General features: G+C 45.6%; 1 protein-coding gene across 3 annotated transcripts in view; it reads right to left on the bottom strand.

The window, feature by feature from the left end:
• Positions 1 to 4,776: 4,776 nt before the first annotated feature.
• Positions 4,777 to 20,135, bottom strand: part of LOC119969008 (uncharacterized protein CXorf38-like) — a 42,126-nt gene continuing 26,767 nt past the window's right edge. For 2 of the 3 annotated variants that reach the window (XM_038802118.1, XM_038802119.1), the window contains 3 exons: positions 7,495 to 7,644; positions 5,704 to 5,880; positions 4,777 to 5,451 (listed from right to left, as the gene is read on the bottom strand). In XM_038802118.1, coding sequence (XP_038658046.1) covers positions 5,320 to 5,451; positions 5,704 to 5,880; positions 7,495 to 7,644 — 459 coding nt within the window. In that variant the 3' untranslated portion in view covers positions 4,777 to 5,319. The remainder of the gene's footprint in view (positions 5,452 to 5,703; positions 5,881 to 7,494; positions 7,645 to 20,135) is intronic. The other variant, XM_038802120.1, reaches the window with a different exon arrangement.

Here is a 20,135-nt window from a genome sequence, read left to right as displayed (position 1 = left end):
CATCGAGGCCAGCAACAGCCCCTGGAGAGCCCAAGTGTAAGTTGTGAAAACTGGGGAGAAACACAGGATGGTCGTTGTCTACAGTCAGACCATCAATCGGTACATGCATCTCGACGCGTACCCCCTCCCACGCATATCTGATAAGGTTAATCAGATTGCACAGTACCGGGACTTCTCAACTGTGGACCTGAAATCTGCCTACCACCAGGTCCCCATCCGCAAGGCGGACCGCCCATACACTGCGTTCGAAGCAGATGGAAGCTTTTACCACTTTCTTCGGGTTCCCTTTGGTGTCACCAACGGGGTCTCGGTCTTCCAACGGGAGATGGACCGAATGGTTGACCGGTATGGATTGCGGGTCACCTTCCCTTACCTGGACAATGTCACCATCTGCGGCCAAGATCAGCAGGACCATGACGCCAACCTTGCCAAATTTCTCCACACCGCCACTCTCCTCAACCTAACTTTTATAACAAGGAGAAGTGCTTGTTCAGCACGAACTGCTTAGCCATCCTCGGCTATGTGTTCCAGAACGGAGTTCTGGGGCCCGATCCCGACCGCATGTGCCCCCTCATGGAACTCCCCCTCCCCCACTGCCCCAAGGCCCTCAAACGATGCCTGGGGTTCTTTTCTTATTACGCCCAGTGGGTCCAAAACTACACGGACAAGGCCCGCCAACTCATTCAATCCACTGTTTTTCCCCTGATGTCCGAGGCTCACCAGGCCTTCAATCGTATTAAGGCTGACATCGCCAAGGCCGTGATGCACGCGGTCGATGAGACGCTCCCCTTCCAAGTCGAGAACGATGCATCCGACGTTGCTCTGGCCGCCACCCTCAAGCAGGCAGGCAGGCCTGTGGCATTCTTCTCCCGCACCCTACATGCCTCTGAATTTCGGCATTCCTCTGTCGAAAAAGAGGCCCAAGCTATCGTTGAAGCTGTGCGGTATTGGAGGCATTACCTGGCCAGCAGGAGATTCACTCTCCTCAATGACCAACGGTCGGTTGCCTTCATGTTTAACAACACACAGCGGGGTAAGATCAAAAACGATAAAATCTTGAGGTGGAGAATCGAGCTCTCCACCTACAACTACGAGATTTTGTATTGCCCCGGTAAGCTCAACCTCCCCCATGATGCCCTATCCCGAGGTACATGAGCCAGCGCACAGGTGGACCGACTCCGGACTCTGCACGACAAACTCTGTCACCCGGGGGTCACACATTTTTACCATTTCATCAAGGCCCGCAACCTGCTGTACTCCATCGAGGAAGTCAGGGAAATCACCAGAGACTGTCAGGTCTGCGCGGAGTGTAAGCCACACTTCTACTGGCCAGACCGTGCGTGCCTGGTGAAGGCCTCCCGCCCCTTTGAACACCTCAGCGTGGACTTCAAAGGCCCCCCCCCTCCATCGACCGCAACACGTACTTCCTCAGTGTGGTCGATGAATATTCCAGATTCCCGTTCGCCGTCCCATGCCCCGATATGACATCTGCCACCGTCATCAAAGCCCTCAACACCATCTTCGCCCTGTTCGGTTTCCCCGCCTACGTCCACAGCGACAGGGGATCCTCATTCATGAGCAATGAGCTGCGCCAGTTTCTGCTCAACAGGGGCATTGCCTCGAGCAGGACGACCAGCTACGACCGCCGGGGAAACGGACAGGTGGAGCGGGAGAATGGGACGGTCTGGAAGGCCGTCCAACTGGCCCTACGGTCCAGAAATCTCCCGGCCTCCCGCTGGCAGGAGGTCCTCCCCGACGCCCTTCACTCCATTTGGTCGCTCCTGTGCACCACGACTAATGAAACACCCCACGAACATCTCTTTGCCTTCCCTAGGAAGTCCACCTCCGGGGTCCCAACATGGCTGGCAGCTCCAGGACCCGTTCTCCTCCGTAGACACGTTCGACTCCACAAGGCGGACCCGTTGGTTGAGAGGGTACAGCTACTTCACGCCAACCCGCAGTACACCTACGTAGCGTACCCGACGGCTGCCAAGACACAGTCTCCCTCAGGGACCTGGCACCAGCTGGTTCCACACACACATACATCCCCGACCTTGTGCCACCTTCCCCTCCCCCGGCACACCCCACTGGAGCCCCCGCTCCAGGACAATCCATCCTCCCTGGGGATGAAGAGGATTTCGACACGCTCCCGGAGTCACCGAAAACCAAACCGACGCCGGAGTCGCCGCCAGCACTGCGGCGCTCTCAACGGCAGATCAAGGCTCCGGACCGCCTGAATTTGTAATATTATCTGTACCTTTCAAACACATCTTTCTGTATATAGTTCTCCACCACCCCGCCGGACTCAATTTTTTGAACAGGGTGTGAATGTGGTACGATGTAGGTGCTTTATGGTAAGGCCCTGTACTACAGGTACGGGGGTAGATCCCTGCCTGCTGGCTCTGCCCAGTAGGCAGAGTATAAATATGTGTGCTCCCCATACAACAGCCATTTCGCCAGCTGCTGTAGGAGGCCACACATCTTCGTGTAATAAAGCCTCGATTGCATCCAACTCTCGTCTTTGTGTTATTGATCGTGCATCAACCTGGGACCTCGGTGCCGTGAGGCAACCGGGCTAACCCACTGCGCCACCGTGCTGCCCATTCTTCTATTAATGATTATTCCTGCATGCAAATGTATACAAGTGGGAATCTGCCACAGGACAGCGTGAGACCTTACACGGGACAAATATGTCACTGACTTAATCTCTGCATCTCAAGCTGTCCTCAGGAAATCAAAATTTTGGTTCCTGTCAAATTCAGTCGCCCCACACATCACATTTTCTGCCCTTGCAGGCTCCATAAAATTCCCGCCAAAGTTTCTCTAACTTTACCTGTTCTTGTGAACAAACCTCCCGGAATGGAAGTATTTCTGATGAAACAACAGGTAGCGACTCGTTTCCATCCTTTCCTAATATTGCCTAATTTGGTCTCAAATGCTAGCTTAGCTGTTCAATGCGATCATGAAACCAAGTTATAGGCATGAATCTTCTACACCATGTCATTTAATTCAGCAGACACTTAATCTGTCAGCTAAACTGTACCCTGACAAATCAAATCTGAAAGCATCTTGGAATGAACAGCTTTTAAACGTTTCATTGAGTGAAAAGAAGCCAAAAGCTGTAATCATAAGGAATTAAACCAAATCATAATGCTACATATATATCTATACATAAGTAATATATTTTACAGTTCCATACTTGAGGATGACAAAATCTCTTTCTGATTTCTCATTTATGATTCAACAACCCATTATTTTAATTGTTCATACTGGAGTTTTAAATTTCTCACTACCTTTAAAAACGCACAATCAGGGCAGCATGGTGGTGCAATGATTAGCACTGCTGTCTCACGGCGCTGAGGACCCGGGTTCAAATCCCGGCCCTGGGTCACTGTCTGTGTGGAGTTTGCACATTCTCTCCGTGTCTGCGTGGGTTTCACCCCCACAACCCAAAGATGTGCAGGGTAGGCGGATTGGCCACGCTAAATTGCCCCTTAATTGGAAAAACTACATTTTAAAAAAAAATTTAGAGTACCCAATTAATTTTTTCCAATTAAGGGGTAATTTAGCGTGGTCAATCCACCTGACCTGCACATCTTTGGGTTGTGGGGGCAAAACCCATGCAAACAGGGGGATAATGTGCAAACTCCACATGGACAGTAACCCAGAGCCAGGATCGAACCTGGGACCTCGATGCCGTGAGGCAGCAGGGGGAAAAACAAAAAATAATTGGGTACTCTAAATTTATTAAAAGAAAATTAGGAAAAATTAATTAGGTACTCTACATTTATATTTTTAAAAAACCCACAATCAAGAATGCTAGAATTTCTACCAGCTGGACCATGAGAAGCATATGAGGCCACAATCTCACCAATCGTGTTTCTCTTGGATTATATGCATTTTGTCATGACGAACAAACTCTTGAGACTTTTTGTTTCTCTTCTTTTGGTCACCTCATTGTTTTGCTGCATTTTTATCAGATACCTTTTAAAATTAGACCCTCTAGCTAATCCGAACTACAGTCGAAAAGAGCTATACTGTAGCCACTGCCTCCCCAGTGGCATTGCCATTCAGTAGAGCTGCTGGCCTCTGATTGGCTGGTAGTTCTCAGCAGGTGGGACTTCTACCCTGGGGTCCTTGGTCCTGGCAGAAAAGCCCTCTGCTGGTCTGCCAAGTGCCTAACTTTCACATGATGCAACAGGCCTTCCTGGAAAGAACGATGCAGGGTTCTTGCAAGCTTTACACCAGTCTGTCACCTCCACAAGATTCTGGCCAATACCTTTAAGCAGTATGTACAAAGGAATGAACTATACAACCAAGGTTTCTTTCGCTGGATAAAGATGTAGTCTTAACATTGTTCCTTTCCAATCCTGACTCTCAATACAATTTGTTCAGAAATTCTTGGGATCAAGATCTTGAGTTTTGCCATTGATAACTATTTATGACATGACAAGTTTTATTGGAAACGAGACCCCCTCAAAAGAGTTTTTTCTTCAGTACTGCGTATATATACTTGTTTTTCAATCTGTTTTTTTCACGGTTCAATTTCTAGTGGCGGAGCAGTCTCGGTGGGCCGAGTGGCCTATATCTGCTCCTACGTCTTATGGTCTAACCTCCATTACTTTAGCCTTTACTAATTTTCAATGTGGCCATGAGACCAAGGAATGAATCTTTTACATCCTATCATTGCAGCAAACACCTACGCCACACTAACTGTATCACGACAAACCAAATCTAAAGTTTCATGGGAATGAAAAAAAAGCTTCAACCATTTCATCAAGTAAACAGAAACCAAAATCTTTTTAATGAAATTAAGTCAAAATTAATCCTAATTCTGCATATATTTGTATATATAAAGAGGGTATCTTACACAGAATTGGCACAAAGCAGGTATTATAGAGTCTACCTGAAATGAGTGAATACTTAATTGGTACAACAATTCAAAACAACCACTCAGTGGTTCAGTGAATAAATGTCAAGCGCTACATTGATGATGTTAAGATTGAAAATGTAATTTCAGGTCTGTGTGGAGATACCAGTTCTCAGCTAAAAGCTCCATTGCTAATCATTATCCAGTAATCTAATACTGGAAAGTGTACAAGTACGGTTGAATGTGAAAAGAATCATGTTCTACTGTTTTGCCCTTCATTGTTGAATAGCCTGCCAAGGCATACTGTTGGGGTTGCATTTTAAACATGGATTGAAACCACTTTTTAATTATGCTCAACAGGAGAGTAAAAGAGTGAAGAAAATAGGCACCACATGTCTCCCCCCATTGTTACGTTATTTTTCCTCCAGGTTCCATTCTCTCCATCTTGATCATTCAGTCCTCATGCCACTTTTCAGCTTTTTTTCAAGATTATATAGCTGCTCAACCTCCTGGTGAAGCACACTTTCAAGTTCTTTATTTTGTTTCAAAAGTTCTTTGAATGTATTCAAACTGTTTAAATGCTTTAAAAGAACAAATAAATAAATAATTACACACAATAAGCTACACAGGCAATAGAGCAAGAGGAAGCTATGTAATTTACTTAGAAACTATATGCATAACTTTTAAAGAGTCAAACTATTTTCCAATGGCAACATCAAGGTAAACATATATAAATTGAGCTGATGCATTCAAATTTAAATAAAACATTACTGTTAACAACTTGGTTTTGCTAGGATCATTTATTTCAAGCCATGAATAATGAATTGCTGTACCTGTATTTGCAAAGGCTCTTGTTCCTCCACTGCGAAACACAGCTCCTCCATCCATTCTCGTATCAGTTCTAATTCAGCATTAAAGATCACGTCAGCATTGATCTCCTCATCTGTAAACTTCAATGCATCCACTGCATCAGTTTCTGTTATCTGTACTTGCCAGTCAGATGATGCAATCTATTGATCCAACAACAAAATCAGACGCAAATACATTAAACTACACATTACCATGTTCACACTTTATCTTTAGTGTTAGTTTTAAGTGAACATGCAGTTCAAAATGACACAGTAAGAAGTCTTACAACACCAGGTTAAAGTCCAACAGGTTTGTTTCAAATCACTAGCTTTTGGAGCACTGCTCCTTCACCTGAGGAAGGAGCAGTGCTCCAAAAGCTAGTGATTTGAAACAAACCTGTTGGACTTTAACCTGGTGTTGTAAGACTTCTTACTGTGCTCACCCCAGTCCAACGCCGGCATCTCCACATCAAAATGACATAAGCAGAGGTACAAAAGCAAGTTGTTACTTGATTTTGTAGACATGTTACCCATGTTTATAGAATCTGCCCTCACAAATTAAGCCTTAGCTAGAGTCATTCTAGTAAATCTGTGCAAAGCCCCTCTAAGACCAATATACCCAAAAAAACAAGCGAACAGTTGAGAAACAAATTGATGTGAGAGAATGAGTTTGGATGCTCAGAGTTGTCATGTTTGCAGAATCACACGCTGAATTATTTGCAACATTCACCACTACCTTTGTGCATTTAGTGTTTGGCTGCTGGACTGAAGATAAGGTTGGATGGAATATTCCATGGCAGACATTGGGTTTTGGTAATTCCAGTTAGCTGCTGGTACCAACGTGACTGATTAAATTGTTAGTTTTGACCAATTAAGAAGGAAATAAAGCAGCAGCACAGTGGCACAGTGCTTAGCACTGCTGCCTCACAGCGCCGAGGTCCCAGGTTCGATCCCGACTCTGGGTCACTATCCGTGCGGAGTTTGCACATTCTCCCCGTGCTTGCGTGGGTTCCCCAAAGATGTGCAGGGTAGGTGGATTGGCCAAGCTAAATTGCCCCTTAATTGGAAAAAATAAATTGGGTACTCTAAATTTTTTTTTTAAAGAAGGAAATAAAGGCTGTCCAATTATATGTTTGGTCATTTGCACTGGCGCAAAACTTATTAAATGCATGACTTTGATTTATAATTATAGCGTTGTGAAATAAAATTATATACATTTAGAATTGATACATTTGTTGCATTTAAATTATTTATAATTTTATCTAATTTGATATATTTATATACAGTTGTATACATTTCTATAATTACACATTTCTCCAATTTGTATACAATACGTATGTCATAGATATTGTAATTTATATTTTGTATGTTTCTCATGTGCACCTCTTTCTAATCATTTTGCAATCAGTGCTGGAAGTAGAGCCAAACACATAGATTAAATTAACTGTTAAGGAATGTGCAATACATTCATTTATTGAGGTTGCATCACAAATTTAATTCTGGGCTGCGGCATAAAAAGACACAATTGGATCTATTTACCTGCAACAAGTGGAGCATTCCATTTGTTTATTTACTAATTCTTTATCCATGGGAAATGCCAAAGGAAACTATTTTCAAATTGCCCACTGTTTCACTTTACACGCCAGATGCGTGAGGCAGCAGAGGTACTGAGCCTTTTATGGGAGGCACTGGTTTTCTAAGTTCACTTCCAAGTAACAATCAGTAATTGATCAAAAAAACTTTTGTTTCACGAAAAAGTATTTGTAGTACAATTACCTCTTGTATCACTTTGTTGGCTGCTTTTGCTTCAGGGATATGTTGAAATTCCTGTAGAAGTTCAAGGATCTTCTGTCTATAGTTATCTAACCATTTGGTAGACACTCTCATTTCGACAGAATGCATCAGGTCATTGCGACATTTAATTATCTGAACATAAACATCAGAATCATGTGTCAATATAAATTAACTTCCGGTGTTTCTGCATTCAATAGAACACACTATTCCACTTTGATGTGTCCCCAGTTGCAAAGGTTCATAATAAATCAGAGATAACTGTACTTTTAAACCTGAATGAACTTAACTTTAGATTTAAATGAGTAAATCTTATTTGAAGACTTTAAGAAAAAGAACTGTATACCATAAAATGTATGAGACTTATTTTGAGATATTCAAGTGCAGATATGCACTCGACAAGTATATCAGAAACAGAAATGTTAAATGTAAGGTGGAACTAGTGGCCGGTTATTAATATGAAGGCAGATTCTAAGCTGCGGAGTGGAATTGCATAAAGGAAATCTGGAAGTGAAACAAGTGGATCGGAATCTGTGACCTCAACTAAATTCGACCAATTAACATTAACTTCCAGGTTTTGTACCTCCAAATGGCATGATGGTCACCCGTGTGACACAAACTCAACTATATATAAAGGGATGGTGCACAAATAGAAATAGGAGGTTAAAAGACAAGTAAAATACTGGAGACACTGGGAACCTGGAATAAGAACAGAAACATTGGAAGTTCTCAGTGAGTCTGGCAGTCTCGGTGGAGTGAGAAAGAGTTACTATTTCAGGTCAATGATCTGTCATCAAAGGGCAGCACGGTGGCCTAGTGGTTAGCACAGCTGCCTCACGGCGCTGAGGTCTCAGGTTCGATCCCGGCTCTGGGTCACTGTCCGTGTGGAGTTTGCACAGGGCACGATCTAACAAAAAAGCTTCTAAGTGTGGCGGGTTTTGCTCAGAGTTTCCCGTTGGCTTTGCAGGCGAGTTCCCCACCGCTAGCCACTGACACATCATGTGTGGGGGGCCTGGTTTAGGCCACATTTAGAATAATTTTCATCATTGGGTGCTGAACTCAGAGATTGGGCTGCCATTTTGAAAGGGTGCCTTGATCTCTATAAGTGAGCTTGAGGGTCCCCCACACCCACCACCCATAGGCAATGTCAGCCCCATAACATTTGACACTACCTCACACCCCCCCACCCCCAAGTGAGGACGCCCCGCTTTATGGTCCCTGGGGGCCCTCAGACCTCCACCCATCACCCTCCATATCCCCTCCATCCTCCTTTCATGGACATGGCCCCCCTTGGGCCCTGATCCCTGGCAGTGTCCCCCTGGCAGTGCTGCTGTCAGCTGTGCAGTACCACCCGGGCACCTTGGCAATGCTAGGGTGTCCATGTCAAGGTGCCAGATGGGCAGTGCCAGGGTGCCCACATTCCAAGGGAAGGGCCAGGTGGCCACCCTGCCCTATCCCTGACAATCCAGGTGCATCCGATGGCCCGGAGGTGTGACGGGCCTGGTCATGCCCATTGTGGGTGGGATTCTGGTTGCGCTGCCTCGAGGGACTTGGGTAGATCCAGCGAAGCTTCGTGGCTGCCAGGAAGCCCGTAGGAGACTTCTACCGGCCACGTTACGCTCCCGGTCGGACACGTTGTGGGCGGTAGAACATGCCCAGAGTTAATGCCTTGGATCTAAATGATCCTTCTAAAAAACTGTTCTGTAGAAGGGTAATTTAAATCCGAAACATTAACTCCATGGTGAGAGCCATAAAGTTAATGTTTCAAGTTGAGTGATCTTGCATTGAAATCGAAGATAAAAATGGAAGAGTTTTAAGGCAGTGGAAGGGAGAGGGGGCAGGAAGAACAAAACAGAAACTCTGTGATAGGACAGGGGAGATAACAAATGGGAGGCAGTGACTAGTGGGATACCGCAGGGATCAGTGCTAGACCCCAGCGATTCACAATATATATTGATTTAAATGAGGGAACTAAATGTGATATCTGCAAATGGCACAAAGCTTTTTTTTAATGAATATGGAGAAGCCAATTATTTTTCTTTTCCAATTAAGGGGCAATTTAGCGTGGCCAATCCACCTAACCAGCACATCGTTGGGTTTTGGGGATGAAACCCACGCAGACATGGGGAGAATGTGCAAAGTCCACATGGACAATGACCCAGGACCGGGATTTGAACCCGGGTCCTCAGCGCCGCAGTCCCAGTGCTAACCGCTGCGCCACATATGACACAAAGCTGGGTGAGAGGGTGAGCAGTGAGGAGGATGCAGAGATGTTTCAGTGTGATTTGGACAAGTTTAGTGAGTGGACAAATGCATGGCAGATGCAATATAATGTGGATAAATGTGAAGTTATCCATTTTGGTAGCAAAACAGGAAGGCAAATTATTATCTGAAAGGCTATAGATTGAGAGAGGAGAACGTGCAATGAGACCAGTCGCTGAAAGTAGGCATGCAGATGCAGCAGGCAGGAAAGAAAGTAAATGGTATGTTGGCCTTCATCGCAAGACGATATGTGTCCAGGAGCATGGATGTCCTGCTATTATATAGGACCTTGGTGAGCCCACACCTGGAATATTGTATACAATTTTGGTCTACTTATCTGAAGAAGGATGTTCTTGCTTTAGGGGGAGTGCAGCAAAGGTTTACCAGATTGATTCCTGGTGGGATTGATGTAGGAGGGGAGGTTGAGTTGGTTAGGATTATATTCATTGGACCTTTGAAGAAAGAGGGTTTCTCATTGAAACCTATAAAACTCTAATAGACTAGATAGGATAGGTGCAGGAAGTTTGTTTCAGATGGTGGAGGAGTTCAGAACCAGGGATCACAGTCTAAGGATACAGGGTAAACCATTTCGGACTGAGACAAGGAGCAATTTCTTCACCCAGAGAGTGGTGAGCCTGTGGAATTCTCCACTACAGAAAATAGTTTAGGCAAAAACATTGTATGTTTTTAAAGAAGGAGTTAGATTATAGCTCACGGGGATAAAAGGATCAAATGATATGGGGGGAAAGCAAGAGCAGATCACTGAGTTGGATGATGTCATGATCATAATGAATGGTGGAACAGGCTTGAAGGGCTGAATGGTCTACTCCTATTTGCTATGTTTCTGTAAAGTAACAAAATATTTCATGAAGCAACAGCCAAAGAGAGTGGTCATGGGTATACTAAAGCAACAAAGGTGTCCAGAGGGCAGCACAGTAGCACAAGTGGATAGCACTGTGGTTTCAGTGGCAGGGTACCACGTTTGATTCCCCGCTGGGTCACTGTCTGTGCGGAGTCTGCACATTCTCCCCGGGTGCTCCAGTTTCCTCCCACAGTCCAAAGATGTGCAGGTTAGGTGGACTGGCAATGATAAATTGCCCTTAGTGACCAAAAAGGTTAGGAAGGGTTATTGGGTTACGGGGATAGGGTGGAAGTGAGGGCTTAAGTGGGGTCGATGCAGACTTGATGGGCCGAATGGCCTCCTTCTGCACTGTATGTTCTATGTTCTTTTTAGACAGTCCCTGGGAAGTTGAGGATGAATTCCTTTCACACTAAAATTAGTTCTCAGGAGAATGAGGAGTCCAATGCGCAATCTACTATCTCTGTCACAGGTGGGGCAGACGGTGGGTGGAGGAGTGGGTGGGTGTGGGTGTGTTGCCATGCGCTCCTTTCACTGTCGATACTTGGCTTCCGCTTGCTCTCGGTGATGAAACGAGGTGTTCAGTTCCTTCCCGGATGCTTTTCCTCCACTTTGAGTGGTCTTTGGCCAGGGATTCCCAGGTATCAGTGGGGATGCTGCACCTTTTCAAGGAGGCTTTGAGGGTGTCCTCTTCCCTCCTGGAGCTCACTTGCCATGTCCAACCTCCGAGTAGAGCGCCAGTTTCAGGAGACTCGTGTCAGGCATGTGGACGAGGTGTCCTGCCCAACAGAGCTGATCGAGCATAGTCAATGCTCGGTATGTTAGCCTCAGTGAGAACATTGATGTTGGTGCACTGATTATGCCAATGGATTTGCAGAGGCAGAGCTGGTGGTACTTCTCCAGAGTTTTGAGGTGTCTGCTGTACAGAGTCAACATCTCTGAGCCATATAACAGGGCAGGTATCATTACTGCTCTGCAGACCATGGGTTTGGTACTGGGTTTGAGGTGCTGGTCTTCAAACATCTCTTTCTCAGCTGACCAAAGGCTAAACTGTCACACTGAAAGGGCCACTGAACTTCATGGTTGATGCCTTTCCTTGTTGATAGTAGCTTCCAAAGGTAGAGAAGGTAGTCCTCATTGCTCAAGATCTCGTTGCAGATTTTGATAACTGGGAAAGAGGGGGTGTGGTGGTGGTCGGGGTGGGGGGCAGTACTGTGTGGCAGGGGCAGTACTATGTGGCGAGGGCAGGTTGGTAAAGAGCCTTTGTCTTACGGATGTTAAGTGTAAGACCGATGCTCTTGTATGCCTCGGTGAAGGTGTTGGTTTGGAGCTTGGCCTCTGAACTTGCGCAGATGTAATCATCATCTGCACACTGTAATTCACTTGCAGAGGATGGGATAACCTTGGATCTGGCCTTCAGGCAGTGGAGGTTGAACAGGTTCCCATTTGTTCTGTAGTTTAGCTCCACTCCAGCGGAGAGCTTATGTCACGACACCCTGGGCTAATGCGCGGTCAATTCTAGTCCCACTAGTCACAACACAAGTGAATCAACCACTAATTCTTATAAAAATACCCAAGGTTTTTGGCCCTTGGCTGCCCAATAATTACAGCCACCAGGTTTGTAAATGTAAACACAATTACTGTTTATTTGTAACAAGAACTATAATGAAATATGCAGCAAATACAACTGGTTAATTATTAACTAATACCTATTACAACATCCTGGGAGAGTGCACAGTCAATTCCAGCCCCACAGACCCCGGAGTCCCAACATAAAGTGAATTAACTGATAATTGGTGTATTGTCCTGAAATCTTTGACCATTGACTGCTCCAATGGGTTATGGGTACCATATTTGTAAGTAAAATATTAACAAAACTGTTTGTTTACAACAAGAGTAAAAGATGAACACACACCGGTAAGAATGGATTAATGGTCTACTACCCTAATTATTCCCCAAATCCCATCCCACCCTCCACGCAGACACACACAAGACCGACACATGGTGGAGGGGTGGGAAAGGTTAAAAAATAACAGGGATTAAAGGGTATGAGAGATTTGAGGATCTTCACTGCTGAGATTGTGGTCTTTTTGTAGGCAGTGATCTCTTCAGAATGCAAGATGTTGAAAACCATCAGTTGGCTTAGATCTTCAAGCTGGGCCACTCAGGCCGGATTCTCAGGATGTGGGATGCCCTCTAGTGACATACTTCAACTTGTGTTGAGCTGAGCCTTATCCACGGAAGATGTGCTTCAGGTCTGCTCATATGTGATCAGCTTCAGCAGACTCATCAACAGCTTGTCTCAGCTAAACAGAACATCAGAGCAGCAGTTTTTGTGAGACCTTTGGTCTGGTAACTTTAATGGGAGGGGAATCGACAAATTTCCCCCTCCTGAGCTCTATCTTCAGGCTTTGAATGCTCACTAACTACTTTGTTAACCTGAAGGAAGTTCCAGCGAAGAGTTGAGAGAAAATCCACCACTTCTGGGAGAGAGATTCAAAAGGATTCTGCTCAGCTCTGCAGTTCCAATCAAAACTGAAGCCAAACACACAGGGTCACCCAGCGGGACATTCCAGAATAAAAAGCACCAATCTGCATCAGTGTCTGCTTAGCCACAGGATTGCAATGGAGTTGATTGGTTGCTCAGCAAAGTCTGAGAAGATGTCACCGCTGATGTCAGAGCACATTCTGCTACTGTTTTTTCAATTTAAGGTGTAAGCCCAGCAATGCCCAGGTGCAGGAATTAAAACAACCAAAAGATCAGGGATTAAAAGGGAAACAAGAATCCAAAGAGGATTCACAAGCGGGCCCCATCCTCTTTATACACATAGACACAAGAAAGAGAAACACAGAGGGATGAAAAGGGGGTAAAAATCATAAGTAAAAGAAAAATTAATCTTTGTCTCAGATTACGTTTTTTTAGCATACTTTTCTTCACCGTAGCTTGCAGTATAACGTCCATGTTGCACTATACTGGTCTTCTCTATAGATCCATTAATTCAGTTCTCTGAAGTTTAAAAATGCAGTACTCACAGGCCTTTTGGAAAGAGATAGCACTCACAGCAGGTTTTCTGGTGAAAGATAGTTGGTTCCCCATATTTGATTTGATTTGATTTATTGTCACATGTACTAAAGTACAGTGAAAAGTATTTTTCTGCGGCTGAGGGAACGTCTACAGTATGTACATGTAGAAAGAAAGAATAATCAACAGAGTAAATTGACAAATGGAACATCGACAAACAGTGATTGGTTACAGTGCGAACAAGGGGCCAAACAAGGCAAATACATGAGCAAGAGCAGCATAGGTCGTCGTGAATAGTGTTCTTACAGGGAACAAATTAGTCCGAGGGGGAGTCGTTGAGGAGTCTTGTAGCTGTGGGATGAAGCTGTTCCTATGCCTGGATGTGCGAGTCTTCAGACTTCTGTATCTTCTGCCTGATGGAAGGGTCTGGAAGAGGGCAAAGCCTGGGTGGGAGGAGTCTCTGACAATGCTGTCTACCTTCCTGAGGCAACGGAAGGTGCTTACAGAATCAATGTGAGGGTGGCAAGCTTGTGTGATGCGTTGGGCTGAGTTCACCACACTGCAGTTTCTTGCGAGCTTGGACCAAGCTGTGATGCAGCCAGATAGGATGCTCTCTATCGCACATCTGTAGACGTTTGTGAGAGTCAATGCAGACATGCTGAATTTCTTTAGCTTCCGTAGGAAGTAGAGACATTGTTGGGCTTTCTTTTTGTGTGTGTGTGTGTGTGTGTGTGTGTGTGTGTTTTATATATTTAGGGTACCTAATTCATTTTTTCCAATTAAGGGGCAATTTAGCGTGGCCAACTGCACATCTTTGGGTTGTGGGAGTGAAACCTAAGCAAACACGGGGAGAATGTGCAAACTCCACATGGACAGTGACCCAGAGCCGGGATTGAACCTGGGACCTCGGCGCCGTGAGGCAGCAATGCTAATCCACTGTGCCACCCTTTTGTTGGGCTTTCTTAACTGTTGCATCAATGTGAGGACCAGGACAGACTGTTGATGATGGTGACCCCCAGGAACTTAAAGCTATCGACCATCTCCACTTTGGAGCCATTGTTGCAGATGGGAGTGTGTGTCGTGCTATGCTTCCTGAAGTCCATGATCAGTTCCTTGGTCTTTCCGACATTTAGAGAGAGGTTGTTTTCGGTACACAATGCAATCAAGTGATTTACCTCCCTTCTGTAGTTTGATTCGTCGTTGTTTGAGATATGACTCACCATAGTCGTATCATCCGCAAACTTATAGATTGAGTTGGAGTTAAATTTTGCCACACAGTCATGTGTGTATAGGGACTACTGTAGAGGACTGAGCACACATCCTTGTGGGGCCCCGGTGTTGAGGACTATTGTGGAGGAGGTGCTGTTGCCGATCCTGACAGATTGCAGTCTGTTGGTGAGGAAGTCAAGGATCCAGCTGCACAGCGAGGGATCAAGTCCAAGATTGCAGAGTTTGATTATTAGTCTTGTCGGGATAATGGTGTTGAAGTGCTGCCCACTGTGTTATCGTGCCGCCCACTGCAATTAAGTTATTGTGAAAATTCCTTAGTCGCCACACTCCAGCGCTTGTTGGGTACAGTGAGGGAGAATTCAAAATATCCAATTCACCTAACCAGCACATCTTTTGGGACTTTGTAGGAGGCAACCGAAGCACGCGGACGAAACCCATGCAGACATGGGGGGAATGTGCAGACTCCGCACAATTACCCTGGCCGGGAATCGAACGCAGGTCCCTGGCACTGTGAAGCAATAGTGCTCACCACTGTGCCACACCATTCTCCCTGTGTTTGATAGGTTTCGCCCCCACAACCCAAAAGATGTGCAGGGGAGGTGGATTGGTCACACTAAATTGCCCTCTAATTGGGAAAAAATGAATTGGCTACTCTAAATTTAAAAAAAATATCTTATCTCTGGCTGAGGTGGGTGAGGGGAAGATTTCGGACATTTATTCTAAATCCTGTCGGTGGGGCAGGCTCCATTGGATGAGATGAAGAGGAGGTGCGAGGGAGAGCTTGGTCTGGTTTTTGATGGAGGTGGTGGTGTGGATCCTCTTCACCTGGCCAATTCACCCTCATGCACTAAGCTCAGCTTGATTCAGTTCAAGGTGGTGCACAGGGTACATTTGACCAAGATGGGGTTGAGTGTTTTTTTCTTGGGGGTCGATGAATCATACTCATATGTTCGGTCATCCCCTAAACTTGTAAGCTTCTGGGTCTCCTTCTTTAACACAATGTCAAGGATTGTAGTCTTGACCGCTGGTGGCCATTTTCAGTTTTTCAGACTTGCCGGTGCTGCAGACAGGGGTGAATGTCCTCACCGTTGCCTTGTTTATGGTCCCGGGGAAAATTCTGCTGGGGTGGAGATCTCCTACTCCACCCTGTGCCTCAGCCTGGTTGGGTGATCTAATGGAGTTCCTATATCTAGAGAAGGTCAAGTACATCATTAGGGGGTCGGTAGAAGGGTTCTACTCGAGATGGCAGCCATTCTTTTCCTTTTTCAGAGTTAGTCACCGTCAGCTGTTAGGGAGGGGTTATAGTTTTTAGTTATACGTGAAGGGTTGGGATGTCAATTATTGATTGTGCTTTCCAACGTTGTACCTTTATGTGACTGTTGTTTCGAGTGGCATTATTTTATTATGATGAAAAATATTATTTTTAAAAAAGGAGCCCTGGTGTCATTCCTTCTGTGACCTTGGTCCCTTCTTCCATATACATGTCAATTACATGGTGTTAGTGCCACCTTGGTTTTCTTCTTCTGATGTGCTGTCAAACAGATCCAAAGAGCCTCCCATTATGGAAAGCTGGCAAGGTGGAAAAAAGTTGCATCCAAATAAACTCACTCTGTCAATTAAATGTTTGCCAGCAGGAAATGAGACAGCAGCTGTTTAGATGGGACAATACCAGTCAAAATATCTACCTGAACAGCTGCTCAAACAAGACTCAAGCTTCACCAGTCAGTTTCCCTAGCTCCACCAAACCTGCACTGCACAAGTTAAATTTCGAGTCAAGTTAAAATAAATTTGCAAACGCCTCATTAACATTTCCCAAGGACATTAATTACGTGCAGGTTAGGTGGATTGGCCATGCTAAATTGCCCCTTCATTTTCAAAGATGTGTAGATTAGGTGGGGGTACGGGGATAGCGCAGGGGATTAAGCCTTGGTAGGGTGCTCTTTCAGAGGGTCAGTATAGACTCAATGGACCGAATGCCCTCTTCTGCACTATAGGGATTCCATGGACTATGGATTTATTGAGCCAGTAACTATCATAACCTTGCAATGATTAATCAATTGAATAAAATCCACAGAATTTCTACAGTGCAGTAGGAGGCTCATTGAGTCTGCACTGACCCTCAAAAAAGGACTCTACATAGGCCTATTCCCAGCCCCACCCTTGTAACCCCACCTAACCTGCACATTTTTGAATCTGAGGAAACCCACACAGACACGGGGAGAACGTGCAAACTCCACACACAGTCACCCAAGACCAGAATCGAACCCCGGTCCCTGGTGATGTGAGGCAGCAGTGCTAACCTCTCCGCAACCGTGCCGCTTAATTCCCTGACCTCTATGAATCATGTTCTTATTGGTTCCAAATACATCTCTGTTCGGCCTGGAACTGGACAAGTTGGAGCGGAGTTGTCTTTTGACTGGAAATCTAGAATTTTATTGCTGGGTAATGTAGCAGAGCAGTGATGTTGAAGTTCAAGTTTATGAAGCATTAAAAGCAGCATATCAAGTGAACAAGGCCACAAAGAAAGAATACTGGGCGCGATTCTCCGCAAATGCGGCGAGTCGTAAAGGCTGCCGTGAAACTGGCCGTGTTTCACGGCAGCCTCCGCGCCCCCTCCCGGGACCCGATTCTCCCCCCCGGGCGGGGCTAGCAGCGCGGCCCCGTGAAGCACGGCATCGCGGGCTTAGCAACCGTCGCTAAGCTCGCGCGCCAAGCGTCACGGCGGCTGACGCGCACGATGACGTCAGCCGCGCATGCGCAGGTTGGACGGCTCCAACCCGCGCATGCGCGGATGACGTCATCACGCATATGCGTCAAACCCGCGCATGCGCGGGCCGTCATGCCCCTCAGCTGCCCCGCGGACTGATCCTGCGGGGCGGCGGAGGAACAAATAGTGCGTGGGTATCGGACCCGCTGCCCGCGATCGGTGCCCACCGATTGCAAGCCCATGCCACCCTTGGCACGGCCGTGCCAATCGGTGCCATGGTTGTCCGGGACGGCACTTTGCGGCCGTTTTCACGAACGGTGAAAGCAGGTGTGTTTGTGAAAACGGCCGTAAAGGCCTGGGAACTCGGCCCATTGGCCTGGGGAGAATCGCTGTTCGCCGTAAAAAACGGCGAGCAGCGATTCGTGTCGTGGGGCGGCCGTGGGCGGGGGGGGGGAGAATAGCGGGAGGTCGGGAAAAATGTCGGGAAGGCCCTCCCTCTATTCTCCGACCCGTCATGGGCAGCGGAGAATCGCGTCCATATGGCAAGAGGGTTAAAAAACAATATTCAAGATATAATGGTGAATCTATATAAAACCTTAATAAGACTACAATTGGAATACTGAGAAAAGTTTTGCCATGCAAAGTTCTTTTTTAATTTGTTCTTGGGTATCGGCATTTCTGGTAATGCCAGTATTCCGAATTAGCCTTGAGAAGTTATTGATGAGCTGTCTATAATAACAATAATCTTTATTATTATCACAAGGAGACTTACATTAACACTGCAATTAATTTACTGTGGAAAATCCCATAGTCGCTATATTCCGGCGCCTGTTCGGGTACAATGAGGGAGATTTCAGAATGTTCAAATTCCAGAGCACCCGGAGGAAACCCATGCAGACATGGGGAGAAAGTACAGTCTCTGCACAGACGGTGATCCAAGCAGGAATCAAACCTGAAACCTTGGTGATGTGAAGCAACAGTGCTAACCACCGTGCTACTGTGCCACCCTGCTTGAATCACTGGAATGCATGTGATGTATGTACATCCTTAATGCTAATGCGGAGGGAATTCCAGGATTTTTACGCAGTGACAGTGAAGGAATGCTAATATAGTCAGGATGTTGTGTGGCTTGGAAGGTAACTTGCAGGTGGTGGTGTTCCGCTGCATTTCTTCCCTTGTTCATCTCGGCGGTAGAGGTTGCAGGTTTGGAGGATGTTCATTAAGGAGCCTTGGCAAGTTGCTGCAGTACATCCTGTAAATGGCACACACTGTTGCCACTGTGCGCCCAGTGGTGGAGGGAGTGAATGTTTTAGGTGTCAGATGGTTTGTCAATCAAGCAGACTGCTTTGTCTTGGATGGTGTAAAGCCTTTTGTTGTTAGAGCTTCACTCATCCAGGTAAATGGAGACTATTCCATCTGACTAGTTTTTGTAGATAGTTGACAGGATTTGGGGAGTCAGGACGTACGTTACATATCACAGAATTTCCAGCTACTGAACTGATCTTGTACCCACATACTTTATGGTGTCCAGTTAAGCTTCTGGTTACCTCCGGGATGTTGATGGTGGGGGATTCAGTGAGAACATTGCAGTTGAAGGTTATGGGGAGATGGTGAGAGTCTCCCTTGTTGGAGATGGTAATTGCCTGACACTTTGTGGCATGAATGTAATTTGCCACTTATCAGTCTGATCCTGAATCCTGTCCAGTTGCAGGTACAGACTGCTTCAGTATCTGACGAGTTGTAAACTGAACACTATGTAATCAACAGCGAATATCCTACTTTGACTTTATGATGGAGGGAAGGTCATTGACGAAGCAGTGAAGATGGTTTGGCCTAGGACACTGGTGATTCCTATTGACTTCAATTTTGCAAGGTTTCCTTTGCCACACTCCGTCAAATGCTGCCTTGATAGCAAGAGCAGTCACTTTCACCTCATCTCTAGAATTCAGATCTTTTTTTTCCATGTTTGAATCAAGGCTGTAATGAGGTCTGGAGCTGAGTGGTCCTGGTGGAACCCAAACTGAGCATTGATGAGCAGATTGTCACAGAATAAGTGCCACTTGATAGCATTGTTGACAACATCTTCCATTACTTTGCTGATGATTGAGAGCAGACTGATAGGGATGTAATGAGCCAAATTGGATTTGTCCTGCTTTTTGTGGATAGAACATTGCACGGTTGATGCCAGTGTTGCATCTGTACAGGTTCAGCTTGGCTAAAACACAATAAAAAGGGTACAATGCAGATTAATTTGGAAACTGCCTATGATAATACAAATACAAAGAAAGATTTGTAAACCAGGCGCTGTTTCATTCGAAGGTAGGAGATTATGGTGTGATTTGATAGTGGTGTTTAAAATGAGGAAGCAGTGGAATACAGTAGTTTTTTTTTTTATAAATGTTTTTATTCAGTTTTCGTATTTTATATTGAACAAATTACAAATTGTTAGGAGAGAGAAAAAAAAAACAAACAAAAACAAACACGCAAAAATTAACATACATATTTACAGGTAAGCATCTTCGTAGTAGTAACTGCGCCCCCCCCCC

The sequence above is a fragment of the Scyliorhinus canicula genome, chromosome 7 (genome assembly GCF_902713615.1).
Source record: "Scyliorhinus canicula chromosome 7, sScyCan1.1, whole genome shotgun sequence".
Taxonomy (NCBI): Eukaryota; Metazoa; Chordata; class Chondrichthyes; order Carcharhiniformes; family Scyliorhinidae; genus Scyliorhinus; species Scyliorhinus canicula.
Note: the sequence above shows the minus strand (reverse complement) of the source record. Positions and strands in the feature narration are given on the sequence as shown.